Genomic DNA, 23119 nt, shown 5'->3' on the forward strand with positions numbered 1-23119 from the left:
CGTATAAGGAGAAAAATGTCGAGTGAATCTAATAAATAAACAAAAAGTATTTAGAAACGCCTAATGTATCACTGGTGTCTTTTCAGTGGTCTTCGTACTGATGCTTTATTCATTTTTACAGTTTCCCTCTATGAAGCAAGTTATGTACTTGCCAAAATACTTGCAATTAATACCTGGTAATTCAGCCGCGACCTATACAATTTCAAGTTAGCCTGGATATATACTTTATTGTATTTTATTTATTTTAATAATAAATCACAATAGGAATGGTAAATTAGCCCAACTTTATTAGCCCTTTCCATTATGAAAGAAAAAAAAAACGAAACCGAAGTGACTCATTACTACTGTTTTTGTTGAGAGGGCGATATTTCTGTGTACGCACAATGCACTCCATGCCGGCGACTTTCGCTTTCTGTTGAAGGCCATAACCACTAGGCTACGACATTTCAGCCTCGTTCTGGGATTCTGCAAGTGGCGGGTTTGCGAATATCACGATGTCGCAGGTTTGTGGGGAAAATAACATTGTATTTTATGATACCAACGTAGCGAAATGTGTTAGTAGACACACCAACTGATTTGTAGCAAGTAAAGCAAATTATAATACCTGAAGCAAAAAGCCAACTTAGGGTGGTTTTTGTAGGGGTGGGTAGTGTTGACACTCGTAACTATCTGCCCAGTCTTGTTGTTTGGGTGCGCAACAACAACAACACGTGCCGTAAGAAAATCTGACCTTGCACGTCCAAAAGCATATATCTGCGCGCTTGTTTGAATGATGTAGACTGATTATCAGTCACAGCAAACTGTCAGACAGTACATAACTGATCAATTTTTAAAATGTTAAACAGTTTATTGTATTATGTGCAAACTTTCCAGAATCAGGGCTTAAATGTTTGTAAACAATTATGCAACGTCCATTGTTATTTACAATATGTGAGTAGTCTGTCTAGATCATAGCCAGTCGAATCTGGTCCATAAATCCTATGTATGTAGGCAGTACATATCCTTACCTTCAACATGTATACATATGAGGAAGTGAAAGTATGAAATGAGTTTCGATCGCCACAGCACAATGCCTCCGAAAGTTCAGAAATAAAGCCTTCAACCCCCTACATTTCAACCCGTTTCCTTACCTGGAGCTATTATCTGCTTGAATCCACCATTGGTATTTCCAAATCAACAGATGGACTCATGCTATTATGCAGATTTTAAAATTCTGACATTCATTGTGACACAGTATTAAGAAGTTCAGAAATTCTGACATTCAAGTCAGTGATCTGTCCGTGAGGAGTTGTAAAGTTTGATGTCGTGGTCTTATCCAAGAAATCTTGGCAGTGACGATTTTGATATTTGGATCACTCGTCACATGAATTGTCAGACGATGAGCATCGAGAGACCAGTTGTTCAGGCTGTCATTATACCAGCTTTTTTCTTTGAGGTGAAAAACGGCTTTCAGTTATGTCCTCTGGTCCATTACCTGAATCATGACCAAGCAACAACGCCAACTTAACAGATTCCAGTCGGCATCTTTCTAACTCCATTGTTTGAAACTTGCTTCTTTAACTCCTAAATTTAATGCTTGCAAACAGTGCTACAGATAAGGGGTGTACATGCGTAAATACGCTTAAAAATAAGATGATACACTTCTGAAATTAAACAGAGCATACTGTATAGGCCCAAAGATTTGTGTGTATGCCTAAGTTCCTGAAAGGTATTGCACGTGCGAGATCTAAAGCAGACATTCCTGTCAAAATCAAATCTCCACAGTGAGCCATGTGCTCGATGTTCTCCGCCATGTGCTAGTTTTCAGACACTTTAGGCTACACCATAAGCTCCTGTGCCAAAACCCACAGCTGAGGAGAATGCCTACCGTGATATTTGTCTTTGTGACATTCTCGAGTGTTTGTCATGCAAGTTCTGCTTCTATATTGCACAAAATCATCATAATATCTCTCCCAGATATCTGATTTCAATTCCCCACAAATTGTCAGTCTGCAGTGTTAAAGTATCATTGAGGGTCCAGTTCCAGACATATACATGTACCCATGATTTCGTGAAGAGAGAAGCTAATGCAGTGGAATAAAAAATACCATGAGAAAGCCAGTAACATATGTACAGGAACACTTCAGATGTGCCCTATACACTGCCAATAATTAAAGCACAAAGTAATAAATTCTTGTCTTCTAATGTAGGCCCTACATATGGATTTAGCCTATGTGAACAACCATTTTGTCATCTATTTACCCAAAGGTCTTGCATGATGTAACATTTCTACAACATGAGTCCGATAATATATTGTTAATGTAATATGTAATAAAAAAAAAATAAATAAACATGCTTCTGAGCTTTAATGACTAATATACGGTAACAGTGTTCATGATATTCTCTTCCTTGCTCGACCTTTTTGTGTCTTAAGGGCTTGGAATTCTCTAACCAAGTCTCCAGGCAACAAATACCTATTTTGGTTTGCTACCTGATGTAAAACCAAAAAATCCCTTTGTCTTTCTTGGATTGAAAAATTTCAAAGAGGTGTTCAACTGTCAACAAGGGGATCAGTTAAGTCAAAAACGAGGTAAAATGTCCGCTTTTTTGTCCTGGAACAAAGTTCACCAACTACATGAATAATAATACCTCAAAGTGGTCAGATTTTCTTCTGCAAATTGTCATATACATCAACAATATTACTCAGGCAACAAATATCTCCTGAATCTAGCACATGACCTATGGCAGTTCACTGAAAATACAAAATAGCATATATGCGTTCAACGAAACACGATTTTTAGGGGCACATATCTCCAAAAGTAATGATGATATTTATTTTTTGATTCCATATTCTGAAAGCCAGGGTAGAAAATATCTTGTAGGTAGATTTTAAAACTTCTAGACCCATTGAACTGGAAGTTATGGTCATCCAAAAATGCCTCCAGAACAGATGTCCTATTCGTGACTGTTGAAAATGAACTTTACAGGGTGTTTTTAGATGGTCATATCTCAAAAACCACTTGGAATTTGGTCCACGTCCACGAGGGTCACCACAACAGCCAGCTGAAATGACAAGGAATGACCCTATTGTGTTAAGCACTATATTTTTTTATGCTCATTCAGTATAATCATGAGGTATTGACCTTGTAATTTGCAAATTTGTTTTGAGTTTTTCTAAATGTTGCGTTGCGTCCTTAGCAATATTTGCGGGTGGGCAACAAAGCTGTATGTATACATAAACCAATTCTAACTGACTATGTCCTGGAAACCCTGTGGCTGTAGTCACTCTGTATGCCATTAAAACTGATGGCAGTATCTCTGACCAGTCAGAATGGTCAAGTTTACAATATGGTCTTAAAGTGTGCAAAGTTGTGCTGTTCATCGTCTCACAGGCCACATTGGTTTGTGCATGGTAGATGCTTGTTTTTAATCTTGTTATTTCAAATAATTTGCATAGTTATGTCATAAGATTTGACAGAAAATTCTGACCTCAGGCAAAAGTTTGTTTGGAGCACCATAGCGACAGTTGATCTCAGAGTACAAAACTCTAGCTGTTTCAGATGCTTCCTGTCTTTTGAAAGGACGTGCTTGAAGCCATTTTGAAAACGAACAAGCAAGTAATATGAACTTCAATCCATCTTTTGTTTTTTTCAATGGACCAAAAATGTCCGTGTGCACCTGACTAAATATAGTCCCTATTGGAAGTGGTTTCAAACGAGTCTTTCTCTGATGATAATACCTTTTTGAAGACTTGACAAAGTTCACGAGATTTGACATAGTATTGTATGTCTGCCTACATTCTGGGCCAATAGTATTTCAAGACTATCGTGATATGACCTCATGGGAGAAGGGATACAGAATTGTTTTACTTCTCTTTCAAGCTTTGTTCCTTTCCGTCATGGAGAAAAGAGATGGTGTAAAACACCGTCTGTCATCTGCTAACACAGATAATGTGCTAATATTCTATTAGCTATTTGTTTTTCCCCTGCAAGTTCAGTATTTCCTAGATATTCTCTGGGTTTATCGCAGTTCATTAACAAACACTGACAAAACTTCTCACAGTGCGCCAATGGTATGGCTTGTTCTATGCCAGCCCTCGGCAGCTGCTAACACGTCTGCTGCAGACACAGTTTGTGCTACTGCTGACAAAAATGTCTTCGGTGTTTATTTCTGTAGCTCTCTCTCTGGACTTGCGTACACATGTAAACATCTGGGTAGTGCATCAGCATGACCATGTCTCTTTCCAGGCTTATGAACAATGCTGAAATTGTATTGCCGAAGGAACGTGGGCCATCTTTCAACACATCCAGTTTTACACTTCACCCTGTGGAGACTCATCAAAGCACTCTGATCTGTTATAACTTGCAATTTACTGTTAGCTAGGTAAACATACTACTCTTTAATACCTTTTAATAATTTTTTAATTTATTTTCAATAATTGCAAGATAATCTCGTTCTGTGAAACTTAATTCACTGTTTCTCAGGGCTCTTCCACTATATGCAACTACAACTTCTTCATTTTGATCATTAAGCTCATCATTTAGCTAACGAAGGATGAATCCTATTGAAGAAACTGTGGCATCTGTGTATAACAAAGTCTTTCAAAGAGTTGGAAAAATGAAGGATTGGTTGTGATTGTAAAGCTGCTTTTAAATTGTCCAAAGCTTTATCACACTCCTCATTCAAACCAAAAACTTTTCCTTTTTTCAGAAGTTGATTTAGTGAAGTTGTTATTTCAGTATATCCTTTTACAAAGCGTCTTTAATAATTACAGAGAAAAGATAGAATGCCAAGATATTCACATGGCCAAGATATTCACATGGCCAAGATGTTCACATGGCCAAGATGTTCACATGGCCAAGATGTTCACATGGCCAAGATATTCACATGGCCAAGATGTTCAACTTGATGTGCAGCAAATTGACATTTAGAAGGTTTCAATGTAAGATTGTTTTCACTCATCTTCTGAAAAACTGACAAAAGATGTTGAAGAGGAGCTTTGAAATTTTGACTAAATGAGTATGTCAGCATATTTCAAAGGTATGTCCCTTAATGTGTCCTTCATTATTATTTGAAACGATGCGGGGTCGTTTGTTTACCCAAAAGGTAGTTTTTTGAACTGATGAACGCTTTTGTGAGATATAAACGCAGTCTTGTGTTGTGTTGCAGCATCAAGACCTATTTGCCAGTAACCCGAAAATAAGTCTAAATGTTGAAAAGATTTTTGCCTTTGATTCTCCAAATGTATCAAAGACATCTTCTAATCTAGGTGATGGGAAAGTAAAAGGTTTTGTTACTGCATTCAGTGCTCTAAAATCTACACAGAAATGCAAGTCTCCACTTCTCTTTTTGACTAATACAGCCATTCAGAGTTGGAAGACTCTATGACTCCATTTTCAGCATTTCATCTATCTCTCTTGAAATTTCAGCTTTCATGTCAGGAGATGGCATATAGAATCTCTTCCTTACAGGTTTTACGTCATCTGTATCAATTTTATACTTATAATGATGAGTCTTGCATGTTGTTAACTCAGACAGATCTTTCGCACAAACAACCATATTTTCACCTATCAAAGACATGAGTTGGTTCTTTCAATGATCAGTATGAACTAAATTTGCTATATCTACATATATGCCCATATCTGTGGCAGTTTTGATGTTTTGATTACAAACTTCAGTATTTGTTCTCTTTGTGACATTAGCAGAATCAGTATTTCCACTCACTTCAATGTGATGTAAAATTTCATTTGAATCTACCTCATCAAAGTAACTGACTACGTCTCTGTATTTAATCAGAATGTCATTAATGGGATTTATCAATTTAAAACACGACATCTTATTAGTAACTTCAACCGAGTGTCTTGCTCCTATTGATTTGCAAGAGCCAGGTAACGCACGACTAGTTGTTTCTGTAATTCCTGTCTTATAATTATCAGGACTGTCACATCTAACTGGAACAATTACTTCTGGTTGAGCTGGAATAGTGGTGTTTCAAACCACTCTTAACATTTTTGGTGATTTACTTGTAGCATTGCCATCACCAATTAATGGCACTTCCATAATTCCGTTTTGCCAAGCCTTATACTTCAGATGCAGTCTCTCAGAAATGACAGATCCTCGATTTATGTCTGTGGTGAATTTTTTTCATTTAGAAAACCTCTTCTTAAGATCATGTCTTTTATAGTCATCCTCTCAAGAAAATGAAACCTCTGATGAACAGAGGTTCTCAACTTCATGTAGGGTTTTAAAGTGTGAAACTGTGTAGGCCAGGCTTGGGCGTAGTCCACTTATGGGCAGGCCCACCAGGAATTCCTCTGGCCAAGCCTTATACTTCAGATGCAGTCTCTCAGAAATGACAGATCCTCGATTTATGTCTGTGGTGAATTTGTTTTCATTTAGAAAACCTCTTCTTAAGATCATGTCTTTTATAGTCACTGTCTCAAGAAAATGAAACCTGTGATGAACAGTGAGTTTACCAATTTCCAGTGGCAAAAAAACTTCTCCGAAAACATTATTCATATTTCCTTCTTCACCAGTCATGTGTTTAATGTTAGGAGGTTCTGTTTTATATTTCTCTCTCGGTCCACTTCGCTTATAAAAGGAGTTGGAAAGACAGGATATACAGTAGCTCCAGTGTCTACTAATCACTTTTGTTCCAAGCCTTTAATACTTAACAATGCTCCCTTTGTTATCAGTATTTAGAGTAAAGCACTTTTCTTCATTGTTTCTATGCACACTTTCCTGAGAGCATTTCTTATGACTGACCTCAGAGTTTCTCTTCATTGGAACTTTAGTCTCCCTGTTGCAAATATGAACGTGGACATCTTTGGAATGAATGATTATGGTTTAACGCCACATCGGCAATATTTCCGTACATCTTTTGATGTATTACATTGATCACAATACGTATCCCTAGCATTGTACTTATTCTCATGCTGGCCAGTAAAATTTGGATCACACTCACCTTTTAAAACATTTGTGTTATAACATTGATTATTTTGCAGTTCTGCAAACTCTTAACAAAGCTTGGTTTGTTCTTTGTCAGTGTTCTTCATTGCGTCTTTTTCTTTCAACTCTTCTCCTTCTGGAAACTCTGCAGTTAGTGTATGGTTCTCAACTTCATGTAGGGTTTTAAAGTGTGAAACTGTGTAGGCCATGCTTGGGTGTAGTCCACTTATGGGCAGGCCCACCAGGAATTCCTCTGGCCAAGCCTTATACTTCAGATGCAGTCTCTTCAATCTGTTTCAGTGTGCGTCGGCTTTCTGGAGCTCAGTTGGTTGATCACCTCCATTTGTAGTGTTGACTGTTTACTTCCATAGCGTTTTCTGGAATGCTTTTGTGATGATACAGTAGTCATGTACTTTGGCTTTGAGACCATAATTCATACCGTATTTCTGCATCACCCTGCATGCACAAAGCAGGCAAGTCCGATGTTTTGTCATCTGTCAGGTTGTGGAATCAGGCTTCCTCATTGCTGCCGCCACCGATGGTTTTAGGAGCAAGACAGACCAGAAATTCCATGCTGACTGACAGTGGCTTCACATTTGACAAGGTTTAAAGATGGTTGGCACCCGTTAATGTAGATAGTGTTCGTCTTTTGTTGTTCATGACACTCCTCAAGATATGTCATAGCAGCTCGGAGCTCTCCAACAGATACGACCAGGGGTGGGTCATATGCATTATTGCCGCGATTGTCGCTTTTGGGGTCGTTATTCATCTGATTGTCAAATCGTGAAACAACTCAAGAACATTTCAGATCTAGTCACATTAACAACTGATGTGTTATTCGTGGTCAGGTGAAGGTGACCATTACAGGTCAGCTGTTCAACCCTGGCTCTAAATCCAACCTCCTCGTAAAGGTTGAGGCAGGTCTATTTATACAGAATATAACTCATAGTAACCCAGGTGTTTATACTTGAATAAACACCTTGCAAAAGTGTGAAGAGGTTGAAGAATTACAGTACCAAACATTATGTTACATTATAAAATGCCCAAAATTATGTCAATAGGAATTGATCAATGCAGAATTGTACAACTCTATTGTTTTCCTTTGCCAGTGTTTGCTGTAAAGATGTGACGGGAATTTACAGTGTACGTAAGACTCTACACGAGGCCGTCTTCAGCACCATGGCTCTGAGGCCTGTACTCAAGTCAAAGGTGGATGAACTGTTCCTACGGTGGCTAAGCGAACCTGAGGTCCAGGAGACGCTCAAACTCAACCTCTCACAGATTGTCCAAGGGGAGCCAATCACGCAGCCACCTCCCATTACAAGTAGTTATGCCCGACAGAGTATTAAATGTCACTCCCCAAGGCTTCGCCCAGCATCGCCCCCGTTTTCACCCCCACCGTCTAAATTGAACAGTCCACGATCTCCACGACGAGGCCTATCCAACAAGCATGGGCACAAGTCTATCCACAACAACAGCAAGGTAAGCACTTTTGTTTTATTTATTTATTTTATTTGATTGGTGTTTTACGCCATGTTCAAGAATATTTCACTTATACGACGGCGGCCATCATTATGGTGAGTGGTAACCGGGCAGAGCCCAGGGGAAACCCATGACCATCCGCAAGTTGCTGGCAGACCTTCCCACATCAGCCGACTTTTGTACCAGTTTGCAACATTGCTTGTTTTCACCATTTATACAACAGCCAACCTATAACTTGATAACTTACGTTTACAGTAGGTTTGTAAGCATGTGCTGTGCGTCATCAGTCCTTCCTTTGCGAGACTCTGACATGATAATTTAATGTAACAGTTCAATCGTGACAGAAGAAACAACATTACAGCACTTGTTTATTTTTATGTCGGGGCCTCCATGGCTCAGTTGGTTAGTGCGCGAGTGCAGCGTAATGACCCAGGAACCTCTCAACAATGCGGTCGCTGTGAGTTCAAGTCCAGCTCATGCTGGCTTCCTCTCCGGCCGTAAGTGGGGAGGTTTGTCAGCAACGTTGATTGTGGGTTTCCTCCGGTCATATAAATGAAATATTCTTGAGTACGGCATAAAAGACCAATCAAATAAAATAAATAAATATGTCATTTTTATGTCATTTATTACACAATACAGCAAATTGATCAATTCATGAAAAACTATGATTTTTGAACTACATGTATATGTATATGAACCAGGGGTCGATTCCACAAAAACATTTCTGACTTCAGTCAAAATTTAAAATGCACTCTTAAAGCTTACTTTTCGGTTGTAGACATTAAAATTTTGTCTACTTTATTAATGTTATCTTAAGACATTTGTATCTAAATTTCAACTTTCTGTACCAAAAACTGAGCATTGTGCAAAGGTTTTAAATTTTGACTTAATTCACAAAAGGCTCAGAGCCTCAGGCCATTCCTGAAAAACTCTTTGATTTGCTTAACCTGTACCCAATCGTCTCAAAAAGAATCAGTTGGTTGGGAATTTTTTTTTGTTTGTTTTCTTGCCAATGAAAAAGATAGTAATTATGAAGAAATTAATATTGAGAGAGAAGTGAGGAAAAAATAATTCAGCCCAAATCGGAGTAAAAACAATTAAGGGCTATTTTTTGAAGGATTGGTCAAGCTCACGCGCAAAACACACATTTTTAATGAAGACCTCATCTTTCATGTTAGTGACCTGGATATATGACAGCTGTTATATATTAAATGTGTTCAAACTGTGACAGATTTCTTACTGTTTGTTCATTACCACGCTAATTACCCCTTTTTAACATGTAATTAATTGGGCATATACGCAAGACCCTTGGTATACAGTTAAGGTATTTCATGGAGACTGACCCTTTCAACAAACATGTAAGCTTCAATGAATGAGACCGTGAATGAGATCTTGGTACAACAACTGCACTAGATAAAAGAGAAGTGGAAATCCGTCCTGCAACAAGGAGGCGCATCACATGCACTCTAAGGATTCCTTCGTCGTCATATGACTGAAAAATTGTTAAGTACGACATTAAACCCCAAACACTCACTCACTCACTCATTCACCTGGAAAGTTTGAAGAGTATTTGACTTCTGGCATGCCCGACAGATGTCTCTGCTGTTTGGAGCACAGGTGAATTTGAAAGGTGGGGTAAAATTATTTTCTTTGCCGGTAGAAAAATATTTCTAGCACATGGCAGGTATATGTAGCATTGCTGCTCTCTGTTTGTAAACTACACCTGCATGTAATACTTACAGGTATACCCTGTGTGTGTACAGTATATACATGTCTATTTGCATTCAGTACAGTAAAGGAAATACATTTTGTGGTATGGAGTATAAAATACCAATTCAGCTAAAAAATGTTTATGCTTTACTGATTAAACCATTTTAAATTAGACCAGTGATAAGTCATACAACACAATATTTTGATCCCTTCAGATTTTTTACTTGTAACGATGTAGAAATCAGGGGAAGTAACTCCTGTGTGCAAAGACACTAGTGATTATTATTGCATGAAGGAAACAATATATCTCTTTGTTACTTTGTGGGTGTGATACAAAAACTCAGTTAAGAATTCAGGTGTCTGTTATATGGGAAAGAGATGTAATTATTTTACCCTGTGATTTAAGTAATTAACGGTAAATTTAATTAGGGCACTAAATACTACTTTCGTTTTAATCAGTCCGAGGCTGATTCACAAAGCAAGTTTTAACCTTAAAATGTTCTGAATTTCAGAGTCCTAAATTTCTGATGCATTAAATGACAATTTATATTAAATATTGAAAGTAAACATTGAGTTTATGATTCATCATGCTTAGGATTTCAGATTGTGATACATTTGTGTTTCAACATGAAAGTTAAAACTCAGTAATATTCACAACTTTATCTGCGGTGGCTAAATAGCAGCATTTAAATTACAATTATATATTTATTAAAGTTAAAATTGGCATTGCGGAATTTTATTAAGACTATTTATCTGTCATAATTTGAACTTGTAATGCAAGAAGATAAAGAATGAAATGTTCAGTTCTGACATCAGTTAAAAATCATACAAAATCATATGAAATAGGCTTCTGAAGTTAGGGTTGAGCCTTGATTAAATTACATTTTTAGGATCCCAAAATCTTGAGTCTTCTCTTTGTCCATCTTTGTAAAATGTAATTCTATTTACCACTTTTTGGTATCTGAGATTTCCATGTAATCTGTGTGTTGTGACCTACATTCATCCAGCTCTCATGTTGCCATGACAGCGGGGTGACCACTTATCTTTGCTACATGACAATTAGATGACCATTTGTCATGTTTGTCTTTGGATTACACCAAATACAGATACATGTATGGTGTTATGTAGTACCTCCAGAGTTTGATAGTTAACAGTGTCACATTTTAGTGGGAACAAAACACCACATTTGTCATCTTTCAACAAGTTGGCATGACAACCAGAAGGATATTTACCATTTATTTAAACCAAATACAGGTGAATATTTTTGTCCTGACATTTACATGTACCTTCTGATTTTTTGTGGAAGGCCAGCTTGTCAAATATTCTTGCCGGTTGACATGTATTTGCTGGGGTTTAGGTGCCCAACTCTAAGGTCTCTGGTTCAAATCCTGATGTGACCTCTGCAAATTTACATCACTAGAAGGTCTGTGATATAGCTAAAAAAAAAAAAAAAAAAAGGTGTAATTCCCCATACATATATTATAGGATGTACAGTTGTTTTCTAAAGTCTGGTGCAAAAACACATTGTAAGCACAGGGTTTATAGGAATTACCTACATGAGCAGTTTATCAATAACGTCAGTTCCAAAAATTTATGACCATAGGAAAGAATAGAAGGGTTATTAAGAAATATTAAATATGCCTAAAAAATGAAAGGAAAAAGTTTCATATTTTTTGGTCATAGCTTTCTTCATTTCCAATTGAGAAAATTGTTATCTTCTCTTTTCAAGTTCCTTTTTATGAATGCAATTGTTTTTAAACAATATCTGATGGAATATTGCGTTGGTTTGAACATCCATATTATGGTGAATTATTCACTATGGTGCTTACGCCTGAGCTGGTCATATGGTATTACTACATTAAAATATGTCCGAAGTAGAGCAATGCTATGATTTACATACAAACAGACCAGTTGGTGTCTCAACTGGCAATTTGTCCAGTGAGCTGGGAAGAAAGGACAGCTTGTACCTCTGTTGTTATATCTGTCAGGGTAGAATGTGACGGATGAAAAGCTCTCCCAGGAGCTACCTGTTAAGCAAAAGGGAATTTAGGTACGCACCAGCGATTTCTCTGTAAAGATTTACTCTCTGACGCATATTTTATTGGCCATATTTTCCTCGTGGTTTAAAACAGGTTTATATTTTTGTGTTTTATGTCAGCCCGGGTGCATGCCGGGTTCAGTCCACATCTTTGTCCCACCATAAAGCACAGACTCTGTTAAACACCCTCTTGTAATTCTGTCTGAAGACCTATTTATACACTGTTAATAAACACCGTGGTGTATGTTGATGTTGGTGTGTATATGCATGTGTAGAGTGGTATGGGGGTTTCACAGTCAGTGTTTCAAGCGTTAGTCCGGTCTCGTGAGCTGCATTGCCGGTGGTAAGTTGCACCACTTGCACCTGAGATGGGCGAATACTTCAACTGAGGTAGCAGGTTCTATCATCTTCACTTTTACAATGGGACGGTGTGACTGACAGTCACCTATGTTGAAAGTGCCATATTCTGTGGTTTACCTGTGACGAAACCTGAAAAGCTACCCTGAGGCAAAGAGGTGGAAATCCTCGCACCAAGGAGGGAAGTTGCTGTAAGGTGCAAAAGGCCTAGAGTCACGGGCTGCAGATTTAGTGACGCACAATTATGTTGATAAATTTCAGACACTGAAGTGGTAGGATAATTCATCAGGTACTAACTTTGATAGGTAATGATTTATTACAAGTTTAAATACAGGTAGCTTAATATAAACTTAACCATCTATGTCAGTCCCAAACTTATGTCCGCTGGCTAAATTAACAAAGGTTTTTATATATGTCTGTGGTAAAGTATTTCCAGTCATCGTTGGATAAATAATTAAATGCTGGCTGAAGACAGAAAGTTTTATTGTCTTGCCCAAGATTGTTGTATGTTTTAACTTACGTCAGATAACATCTCAGCGGCTGTAGACTCGCAGGGGAATAGACAGCTATATTTATTTTTTGTGTTATGCATTAAGAGGCTGACAATGAGCTTTGGCACTCAGTGCACCTAGGCTGTAAGCAGTTTCATTAAGTACCTACATGTATGAAGCTTGACAAGTTCAGATGTCTTAAACATCTTGATTATTGTTTCTAAAAAATAGTAGAACTTACCTGGTGTTGAACGATCCCAGATATGGCCAGTATTTAGGGCGTTAGTAGAGCTTTAATCGGTGCTGTGTTTGTACATCATATCCACCGCACACAGCTATTGTTGCAATTTTACATGCTGTAAGTTTATAGGCTATTCAGCAGTCTTAATTTCTAATTATTATTTGCTACAAATTTTCAGACTTAACTTAGGCTTTGAATGATGACATTTGTATTTTAGACAATGCCAGGTGCTTTTGTAGATCTCTTTTATCACTGCATTTGCCATAACCTTTCCATTGAACCACCTACCTACAGTAATTTTAACTTTAGAAGCTAATTGCAAAATATGCAATTATTATATGAAGTACCCTTTGCCATTTTATTGTTATATTCGAAGTAATACATTATTTACGTTGACAAATTGGGGTTCTAAAAAGATTGTTCACTTTTATCTCACATGCTAAAGTTAAGTTATCTACTCCATGCACAGGTACTTTATTCTTTGTCAAAAAGCGGACAAGGTGCATCATTGTCATCCGGCCTTCGTCTGTCATGTACTTGTGATAGAGCTACAAACTACCTGTGGCTCAACTTCAGCTCCTCATCAGTATTAATTAATACAAGCTCCTTGTAGCTTAAGAGCTAGGTACATGAACAGCGCCAGTCTCATCAGTGTTAATTAAATATATGTCATTGTGTACCTCCCTTTCAGTGCACTTTGTGCACATTTTTAGAGACAAAACTACATTGGTTGGATTAGCCAGTTTCAGGGCTTTGCAAAAACTATAATTTTATCAGTCAACACAGAATAATACCTTTAGAATATGCTTGAATTAACACCTTGCAAAAATGGAAAAATGTTGGAGAATTACTGTAGGTAGGTGTATGCATTCTCTCATACTTTGATTGGATATTGTGAGGGTATAGCCAAGGGCTTTTGAACTCTAGTTTATTTACCTGAATGTTAGCGTTTTTCAGCTTGATTCTCATTGATTCGTCCGCCTTATAAGGTCACTTAGGAGTATTTTGTAAAGTTTGATTAATTTGTTACCGGGGAAAACTGTTGATGTCATAAGGCAGTGCCATTTGATTGTCTTTGTCTGCTTCTGAGAGTGCCAGAATTTTTTATGACCAAACTTTAAGTGAAATACACTAGTTCGTTAGTGGCCATTTTTTTTTTGTAATGGTTGCTCTTCTGCTGTTTTTATTTGAGCATCTACAGAGCATTCGGCAAGGTCATTATCAGGGGTGGATGGGTTATAATACACCTGCCATGAAGTTGACTTCTGTTGTAGTCTTTCGCCTTGAGAATTGACAACAGCATGAATTTCAGTTGATGACCTAGTCACAATTATTGATGATGGGTGATGTCCCTGATACCTGTGACGCTCATAATCTCTAAGTTTAATCAAGATCAACCTCTGAAGGGGATAATTTGTTCAGGAGCCAAATATAAGTGTGATATAAAAAGGAGACGTTGAAGTTTGTAGCTGGCCCTAATACCATTTGTCAGCTGAGTGAACAGGTGATGTGATCTGTGAAGATTACTTTGATGCCTTGTGGCCCCGCTTGTCAGGTACAGGTAACTGTCTACATATATACCTCGGTCTTGTAGAAAGCAATTCCCTGTTCCTACGTATAAAAAGACAAGGAAGCTAAAAAAAGAAATGATCAAGAAAGGTGGGATTATAATGGTGTCTAAAAAAAGGTGCTGGATACAAGCATACCTGAGATTTGAGGCAAAAAGGTGTACAGGTAAGACGTGAAATGAGGCCAGAAAAAGACGTCCGCCTCACGAGGATGGAGACATTGGCATGAAGCTACACTTACACACGCACATGTACGTTCAATCGGCCAAGCCGGTTTGGGATTCATAATAAACTTATACAGGGCTGAAGTTGTAAGGCAACAATTTGTGTTCTTAAGTGGTGGCGTTAATTCAGTGCCCTCCGGCATAACTGGCCAGATCCTGTCTTACATAGTTGCCCCCCTCCCCCCCCCCTTTCTCCAACTCTCCCCACACCATCCTCTGTCAGAAGAGAACTAATACAACTGTTAGTTACACTGTTCACCAACAACAGATAGGCTGTATACAGCTCTGAACTGAAGGACCCTGTCTTACAGCTAATACAGCCTGTACATCTTGGACAGATTTTCTCAGCTTTTGCCTACAGGCCTACAGGAGTAGCCCTGGACTACTGGTTTAATATTACATACCAATGTACACTGGATGAAGGAGATGACCCAGTGATGCAGTGTGTTATGTGATGTGACAGGAGGAAGCCACTGGAGCAGCCTTCACACCCTTATATGGCCAGCTAAGGACCTGGGATCATAGAGGACTTGGATCTGAGGACATTCATGCTGGGAGGTAATGCTATACTGTAACCTCTTAGTAACATACTAGGCTGCATCAGCCTGGAGTTGTCACTACTATATACATCTACCATTTCATAAGCTTACACAGTGAGAAACACAGCTGGCTTGTGTGATCTGTGCCAGGGCAGGGGCTTGACTGGTACAGATTGCCCCACAGGGATACAAGGCTGCTACAGATTGGAGTACCGGACCCAGCATCCTGTATCTGGATGATATTATGTTATATTAGTGCTTACCCAGGAAATGTTCCGATAGCCAGATGAAGCTGTTAAAAAGTTCTGAACAAGGATCATATCTGCAGTGAATGTTTTGGTTACAAGCAGTGTTGTGGGAGTGGAGTTCTGAACTGCTACTGTGTTCATTATTTCCATTAATTGGTAAGCCGGATTTGATGTGTATGTTTGTGAAAAGTGAAAGTTAGACGTACCCACGGAGATATTTCAAGGTGTACGTTCTGCTATTGTCCACTGAATTTACTGTTTGATACCCAGAGTGCTCATAACACAGGTGTGGACATTTGGTCTTTGTCCGTGGATGCCACACCGTAATTGTCTATCCCATGAGGCGCAGGTTTGGATTTACAACATCTTATATGTACAGTATCATATGTACCTGCCTTTCTCGATCTGAATGTGTGTTGATGATTACATTGTCTAACATTATCTTCTCTTTGAAGTCAGATACGGTTGATAGTACATGTATATATATGTATCTGTGTCTACATGCTGTATAGAGACTTTAATATGATTGATGAAACTTCTCCAAATTATACATGTGTTGATAATTGGGGTCATGAATGGAAGTTCTTTATCTGTAAGTGGATATCAGTGTGGTATCTTGGATATAGTGCAGCTGTCAGAGAAGGCACTTTGGCTTGTTTAAGGGTGTGGTATGTAGTTGATGGCTGGGGCAAAGTGACTACGGGTAGGAAAAAGAGGCAGGTAAAGATGTTCGTTTTATACAGACATATCTATAGCAGTTGTATTGGCTTCATACATTGGAGATGTATGACACTTAAGGATTATCTGGGAGTTTGTTCAGAGAAGGTGTTTAAGAAAATTGCTGGCAGGCTAAAAATATGTACTTTTTGAAGCCCAACATCAAGAAATCAGGATGTTTAGGTGCTAAAAATGCCTAAAAAGTTACACTCATGTGTAGTTATCAAATCCACCAGGGTGATAGGTGTATATAAGTCCAGCCTCAGCGGGATTCTGGGTGGGGGATGTTCAGGACATCCTATCCTGAATTAAAGTTAAAGTGGGGCAACATTTATAGGAGAAGAAGTGCAGGTGAGAGTCTGGGTACCTGTTAGCTGGTCATTATCCCCTGGGGAGAAGTTAACTGTATAAAGGGGTAATTCTGAAACTATAGTACAGGGACTACCAGGCAAACTGTTGGAGAAAAGGATAGACAGGGGTGGTATTAAGGCTGCAGATTAGTCCAGTTCAGATCCACCCTACCCCCTACAACTGTGTGGCAGCCCGCGCCGCGTGGGCAAGGCTCTCTGTTGGTACAGTACCTTCCTGCCTGGATGTTTAGTGAGATGTGGTTAACAGAGCAGCATCCTTAATCTTCCTAGGGCAGGGCCCAGGCTCTGGTCTGAATCCCACACTTCCTGCCCTTGTTTCTGTACCTTCAGGGTTACAGGGTGTTTGAGGGGAAGTTTTAGCAGTGTGGGAGTGTGGTTATAGTAACAGTTACACCGGGGCACTGTGTAACAGAGTACAGTTTGGACAGAGCACCCAGCTTGCTGTAAGTAATGGGTTGTTTCACCTAACCTTTAACATACTGTATACAAGTCTACGCATCAGGTGTTAGCTTACTTCAGGAGGTATTTTACATGGAGTTCTGGAAAGACTCGTGGAAAGTGGATTTCCCTTCGCTTCTTGGTAATGCTCGCCCATAGAAGTCTGGCGGACATGTTGTATATCACTCTTTAAAGCTGATGCTCTGGGTTTGTTCATGTACATTGTACATGCTATACCACATGAAGGATTCCATCTGGAGTTTGCGCCAGCTGAAGTTTTGCCCTACTTTGAGATCACACTGGCAAATCCACCACATCTTCATGCCTCACTTCCAAGGTTACGTTTCCTGGATCTATGGTCTCTGGCTGGCAGAGAAACTTTCACCTGAGATGGCAGCCGTGTTAGTGTTTATTATGTGTATATGATCAGAACAGCAGAAGCCTAGCTTCAGTGGTGTGCAAAATCCAATACAGAAAGTTTTATGGAAGAGATGGGAGAAGTTCTATGTATATGTTTTAAATGGGCTTTAAGTGGCATGAAAATCTCTGAGGTTTTTGGGGATGTTTGCATAAAGCAGGAGGAACACACTGTTGAGATGTTCAGCTTGTTTTGGTCCGTGGAGAATATTATGTAGACCGTAGAATGACAGCTGTTGGCTTTGTTACAGAAGGTTGGGTTTGAGTAAGAGAGAGACTCTTCCAAGGTCTGCGTGTACATGACAGTTCTAAACTCTCTTGGTTGGTGTACATCATTATGGCTCTTTAGACTGAGGGTCATATAGATAAAGAAAATTCCATGTTTTCTTAATACTTTAAATGACCTAAAATTTTACCCACAAAAGTCCATTTTAAGAGACAAATAAATGGCACAAAATATTATTTTTGGTGCTGAAACTTGCAGTTTTCCAGAAGAACATAATCACACGTTCCAAGCAAATCTTAAAACACCTTTCTAAACTCAGTAGAAGTCTCAGAATCAGGGAAAATGGACGAGTTAGACATGGGCGAAATTTATGGTCATTTAGGGTAACAACATTGTATGTGCATTTAAACTATTGAGAACATTTAGGTTTGGCGTCTCGATGTCGTGACGGTATGCATTTGCATTGTTTACTGCCATCGGAGTTTATCATTAAACCCTGACATTATCCATCTGGCTGTTCAAAAGTGTATTAATAAGTTCAAAAGTGTATTAATAAGTTCAAAAGTGTATTAATAAGTTCAAAAGTGTATTAATAATTTAGTTGAGCCAGACTTTAAATCTTAATTCAAGGCTTATCTTCATACAAAAAAAATAGGACTTCAATAGTCCAGGCAAAAGTTTGTTCAGGACTGCTAATACACTTTTGAACAACTGGGCCCAGTATCTACAGGGTCATTTATTTATTGGAAAATAGCTGAATATGCTGCTAGTAAAGTATTACCAGGGAAATAGCTGAATATGCTACTAGTAGAGCATGTCCAGGAAAATAGCTGAATATGCTACTAGTAGAGTATGTCCAGGAAAATAGCTGAATATGCTACTAGTAGAGTATGTCCAGGAAAATAGCTGAATATGCTGCTAGTAGAGTATGTCCAGGAAATTAGCTGAGTATGCTATTTGTAGAGTATGAGCAGGAAAATAGCTGAAAATGCTGCTAGTAGAGTATGTCCAGGAAAATAGCTGAATATGCTGCTAGTATAGTATGTCCAGGAAAATAGCTGAAAATGCTGCTAGTAGAGTATGTCCAGGAAAATAGAGTATGTCCAGGAAAATAGCTGAATATGCTGCTAGTAGAGTATGTCCAGGAAAATAGCTGAATATGCTGCTAGTAGAGTATGTCCAGGGAAATAGCTGAATATGCTATTTGTAGAGTATGTCCAGGAAAATAGCTGAATATGCTGAGCACTAGTAGCATATGTCCAGGAGATCACCATTGGTAATAGTTTATTTAATTAATTTTGAGAGATTTTAGAGAATTCTTGGTTGCTTTTTTACTGTGAACTTGTCACCACTTGGAGTCAAGTGTATTACTTTATACGCTTTTTTCTCTGTGATATGGGATCATTTTTTTCACATGTATCACTGCCGCGATGCTTTGATATTGATGGTATTTGTTTTTGTCCCAGATTTCGTGTGAGGATGGTACCGTGCAGCTTGTATTTGTGACAATATCTGCAAGATTCCCTGACCGCATTCTTCCAGGATTTGGTTTCTTTTTGGATTCTTTTTGGATAACTGTGATTTGCTGTAAAGCCTTGGATTATGATCGCATATCCCAGAAGGCATTATTATGAAGCAAAAACATGTGCCATTCAAGTATGTTTACTCCAAACTCACTCTATACCACACCCTGAAGGTTGACCTCAAGTGGTGCCGCTCTATTCACCATTGTCTGCTCTGTAAAGTATCCCCCGGTGCCAAGGCTGCGAGATTGTCCTGCGGTGCATTTCACCATGGCTTTTGCAGAGCGGCAACACCGGTGGTGCCGCGTCAGCAGAGCGCACAGCCGAAGGTGCTGGCAGACAGCGTGGTGGCTGTTAACTGTAAGGAACCCGTCCCAGTTGCAGTGATTCTCAAGCCTGGCAACGTGTTAAACCAGCCCAAAGTACTCACCAGCAACTCTATAACTCAGCCCAAAGCCGTCCAAGACAATCGGGTATTGCAGTCAAACATTATTCACAGAAGCGAAGTGTCGCAGGACAAGGAAATTTACGACAATGCCCCGATCCAGTCTGAACCCATTTATGATGAGATTGTGGTGTCCCAACCAAATGTCAGTGTCAACAATGTTGTGTCTCAGGCTAACGTCAATGGCAACAATATTGCATCTCAACCTAATATCAACAATGTTGTGGTGTCTCCTGATGTTGGCCGCAGTGGTGTTGCCATACAGCCTCATCAGATTGCCCGCGGAAAAAGCAATGTAACCCAGGGTGATGTCAATCATGATGAAGCTCCGCCCATTATCTTGAGCTCTGAATTTGTCAATCAACGTCAAGTAGCCATTGGCGACACACCTCGAATTATACTTGGTACCCGTCCACAGGTATAGTATTTATAGCAGTTGAATTTTAGTTATAAGTAACTGAATAGGTAACGAAAAAAAAAAATAGTCCTGTGGTGTCTGATCAACTTAGTGAGCATGCTGTGAAATCTCCCAAAACATGAAATGTGCTGCTGGTATTTTCATCAGCTACATGATACTGGGGAATCCGAATGACCCGGGATCAAACCCTTTTTGGGTCATACCAGTAGACACCAAAGACTTTAATAATGGTACTTGTTGATGCCTCTCTTGGCGGTTATAGCAAGGAAACAGGACTGGTTTGCCCAGTGTCAGTATAATATTACTGGGTGTAGTGTCATGTCTGGTGTCTTCGGCATGATACTTTAGTGATGCCAACACTTTAGAGGCATGAACTTGCCCAGCCACAAGAAGACATAGTATATGTTCACACACCTAATGACTCCTGGTTGTAATATGACTGAAAAATTGACTGAAAAAATCGTTAAGACCCAAGCATTCATACAAGTACATGAAAAACTGTATCCTGACGTACAGATAGAATGGAATAATGTGGAAATCGTGGAAACGTTCATGTTCAGTTTCGTTGATTGATTTTCCATCTATAAGTTACAGCACTTGCTCACGTTGTTGTTATTTTATGTGATGTAAGTTGACACTACCTGTAAAAGGGAGTCAAAATATGAAATAAGGTTCCTCATACAGACAACTGAAAACAATGCATAAAAATACTTTTATTTAATTTTTTCATATTTGCTTGACAGGACATACCGCCAACGCCGAAAAAAATTGTTTTGTTATTTTAGATGTCATCTACATAAAGTTTCAGATGTGTAATGACCTCAAACCTTTTCAGGGGATTTCCCCTGACAATTCTCTTCATTGACATTTTGCCGAAAATATAGGCATAATAGGGTTAGGAAGGAGTCAAATGCAACTCATTTTTGGTTATAACTGAACCAAATCAAAAATTCTGAATTTCTTTCAGCGGTATGTCCCTTTAAGAGTGTTGAAAGGTTTTCAAATATTTGAATACTATGGTGGGCTTTATGAGCCACACTAACGATATCTAGGAACTCTTTGACGTCAAATCACCTTTTTTTCCTGATGTTAACCACAAGGAAGCAATTTTTGGGAGCATTATTTCAGTAATTCTTTACTCCTAGGTAAAAAACTTCTAAACTCCTAGTTCCTAAACTCTAATAGTATGGTCCATAAAGCCCACCCTAGAATTCAAATGTTTGAACTTCTTTAACTCTCTCCACGAAAAGCTAAAAAAATAAATGAAAGTGTATTTATGCATAGTTAGTTTTAAGTGGTCTGTTTGGTGATGCCTACTTTGATTTTTAGAGGTGTTTGCCTTTAATGTAGCTGATGTAAATGACACAGTCTCACATTTCTTCTACTTGTGTGTGTGTTAATGCACATGTAGCTGAGGTGATATGAATGACAGTTGCACACTTCATCTACTTGTGTGTGTTAATGCACATGTAGCTGAGGTGATATGAATGACAGTTGCACACTTCATCTTCTTGTGTGTGTTAATGTACATGTAGCTGAGGTGATATGAATGACAGTTGCACACTTCATCTGCTTGTGTGTGTTAATGCACATGTAGCTGAGGTGATATGAATGACAGTTGCACACTTCATCTACTTGTGTGTGTTAATGCACATGTAGCTGAGGTGATATGAATGACAGTTGCACACTTCATCTACTTGTGTGTGTTAATGCACATGTAGCTGAGGTGATCTGAATGACATTTGCACACTTCATCTTCTTGTGTGTGTTAATGTACATGTAGCCGAGGTGATATGAATGACAGTTGCACACTTCATCTACTTGTGTATGTTAATGTACATGTAGCTGAGGTGATATGAATGACAGTTGCACACTTCATGCCAGTTTATGATACGTTTTTATAGATGTAGCAGAGTACAAGTAAATGAGTAAACAACTTTTCATTTACTCTTCTACATGTAGTTCTAGATTATAGACATTAGCTACAGTATTACATGTCTGCCATTTGCATGAGCTAACATGTATGTAAAATTTTGTGATTTTACCACTGTCATAGTTTATATTCATTGATTTTAACTGACATAGCAATTTGTTATGGTCATACATGTATGAAGTGTACAGTTTTGTCAGTTACAGTTTTGTCAGTTACAGTTTTGTCAGTTGAAGTTATATGCTCGTTATGTTACCTCTACCCATCCATTCATTATGATCGGTCACCTCATGAATTGCATATCCATCACTCACTCACTCACTCACTCACTCTGGCTTATATTGCATTGAACATTTGGCTTCATTCATCAAGAATGGAAAGTGTCATAGTTCGTTGGCGAGTAACGAGGACCCAAGGGTTTTGTACGTGTCCAGATATTCATGCTATGAAAAAAAAAAAAAAAAAAAAGAATGTATACATGTGTACATGTGTATGTACATGCCTGTACGCCAACTTCAATGAAAGAAACTTAGAGGATGCATGAAAAGGCATTAAAAATAAAGAGTATTGTTTTAAGGAAAATGAAGAAAGATGTGGGGGAAAAAAGTTGTCATTTTTGAGAAAAAAAATTATCATTTTTGAGGCATAGTTTATATTTCTTAATATTCACTATATTTTATGTATATTTTGTGTCAGTGATCAGAAATATTTGGAAATGACATTATCCATGAACATACTAGGAATGTGAGACCAGCTAAGCATACCCAATTTGAGCTCCCTTGCCCCAACCCCGACAGAGTTGTTATAAC

General features: G+C 38.5%; 1 protein-coding gene across 3 annotated transcripts in view; it reads left to right on the top strand.

The window, feature by feature from the left end:
- Nucleotides 1-480: 480 nt before the first annotated feature.
- The window catches only part of LOC135479113 (serine/threonine-protein phosphatase 2A regulatory subunit B'' subunit beta-like), a 50225-nt gene continuing 27586 nt past the window's right edge, over nt 481-23119 (top strand). Inside the window, exons 1-2 of one of the 3 annotated variants that reach the window (XM_064758846.1) lie at nt 481-503; nt 8037-8409. In XM_064758846.1, coding sequence (XP_064614916.1) covers nt 8107-8409 — 303 coding nt within the window. In that variant the 5' untranslated portion in view covers nt 481-503; nt 8037-8106. Of the gene's footprint in view, nt 504-8036; nt 8410-19460; nt 20381-23119 lie in introns of those variants that run through there. The other 2 variants (XM_064758844.1, XM_064758845.1) reach the window with 2 other exon arrangements.

This window comes from Liolophura sinensis, chromosome 12 (assembly GCF_032854445.1).
Source record: "Liolophura sinensis isolate JHLJ2023 chromosome 12, CUHK_Ljap_v2, whole genome shotgun sequence".
Lineage (NCBI taxonomy): Eukaryota > Metazoa > Mollusca > Polyplacophora > Chitonida > Chitonidae > Liolophura > Liolophura sinensis.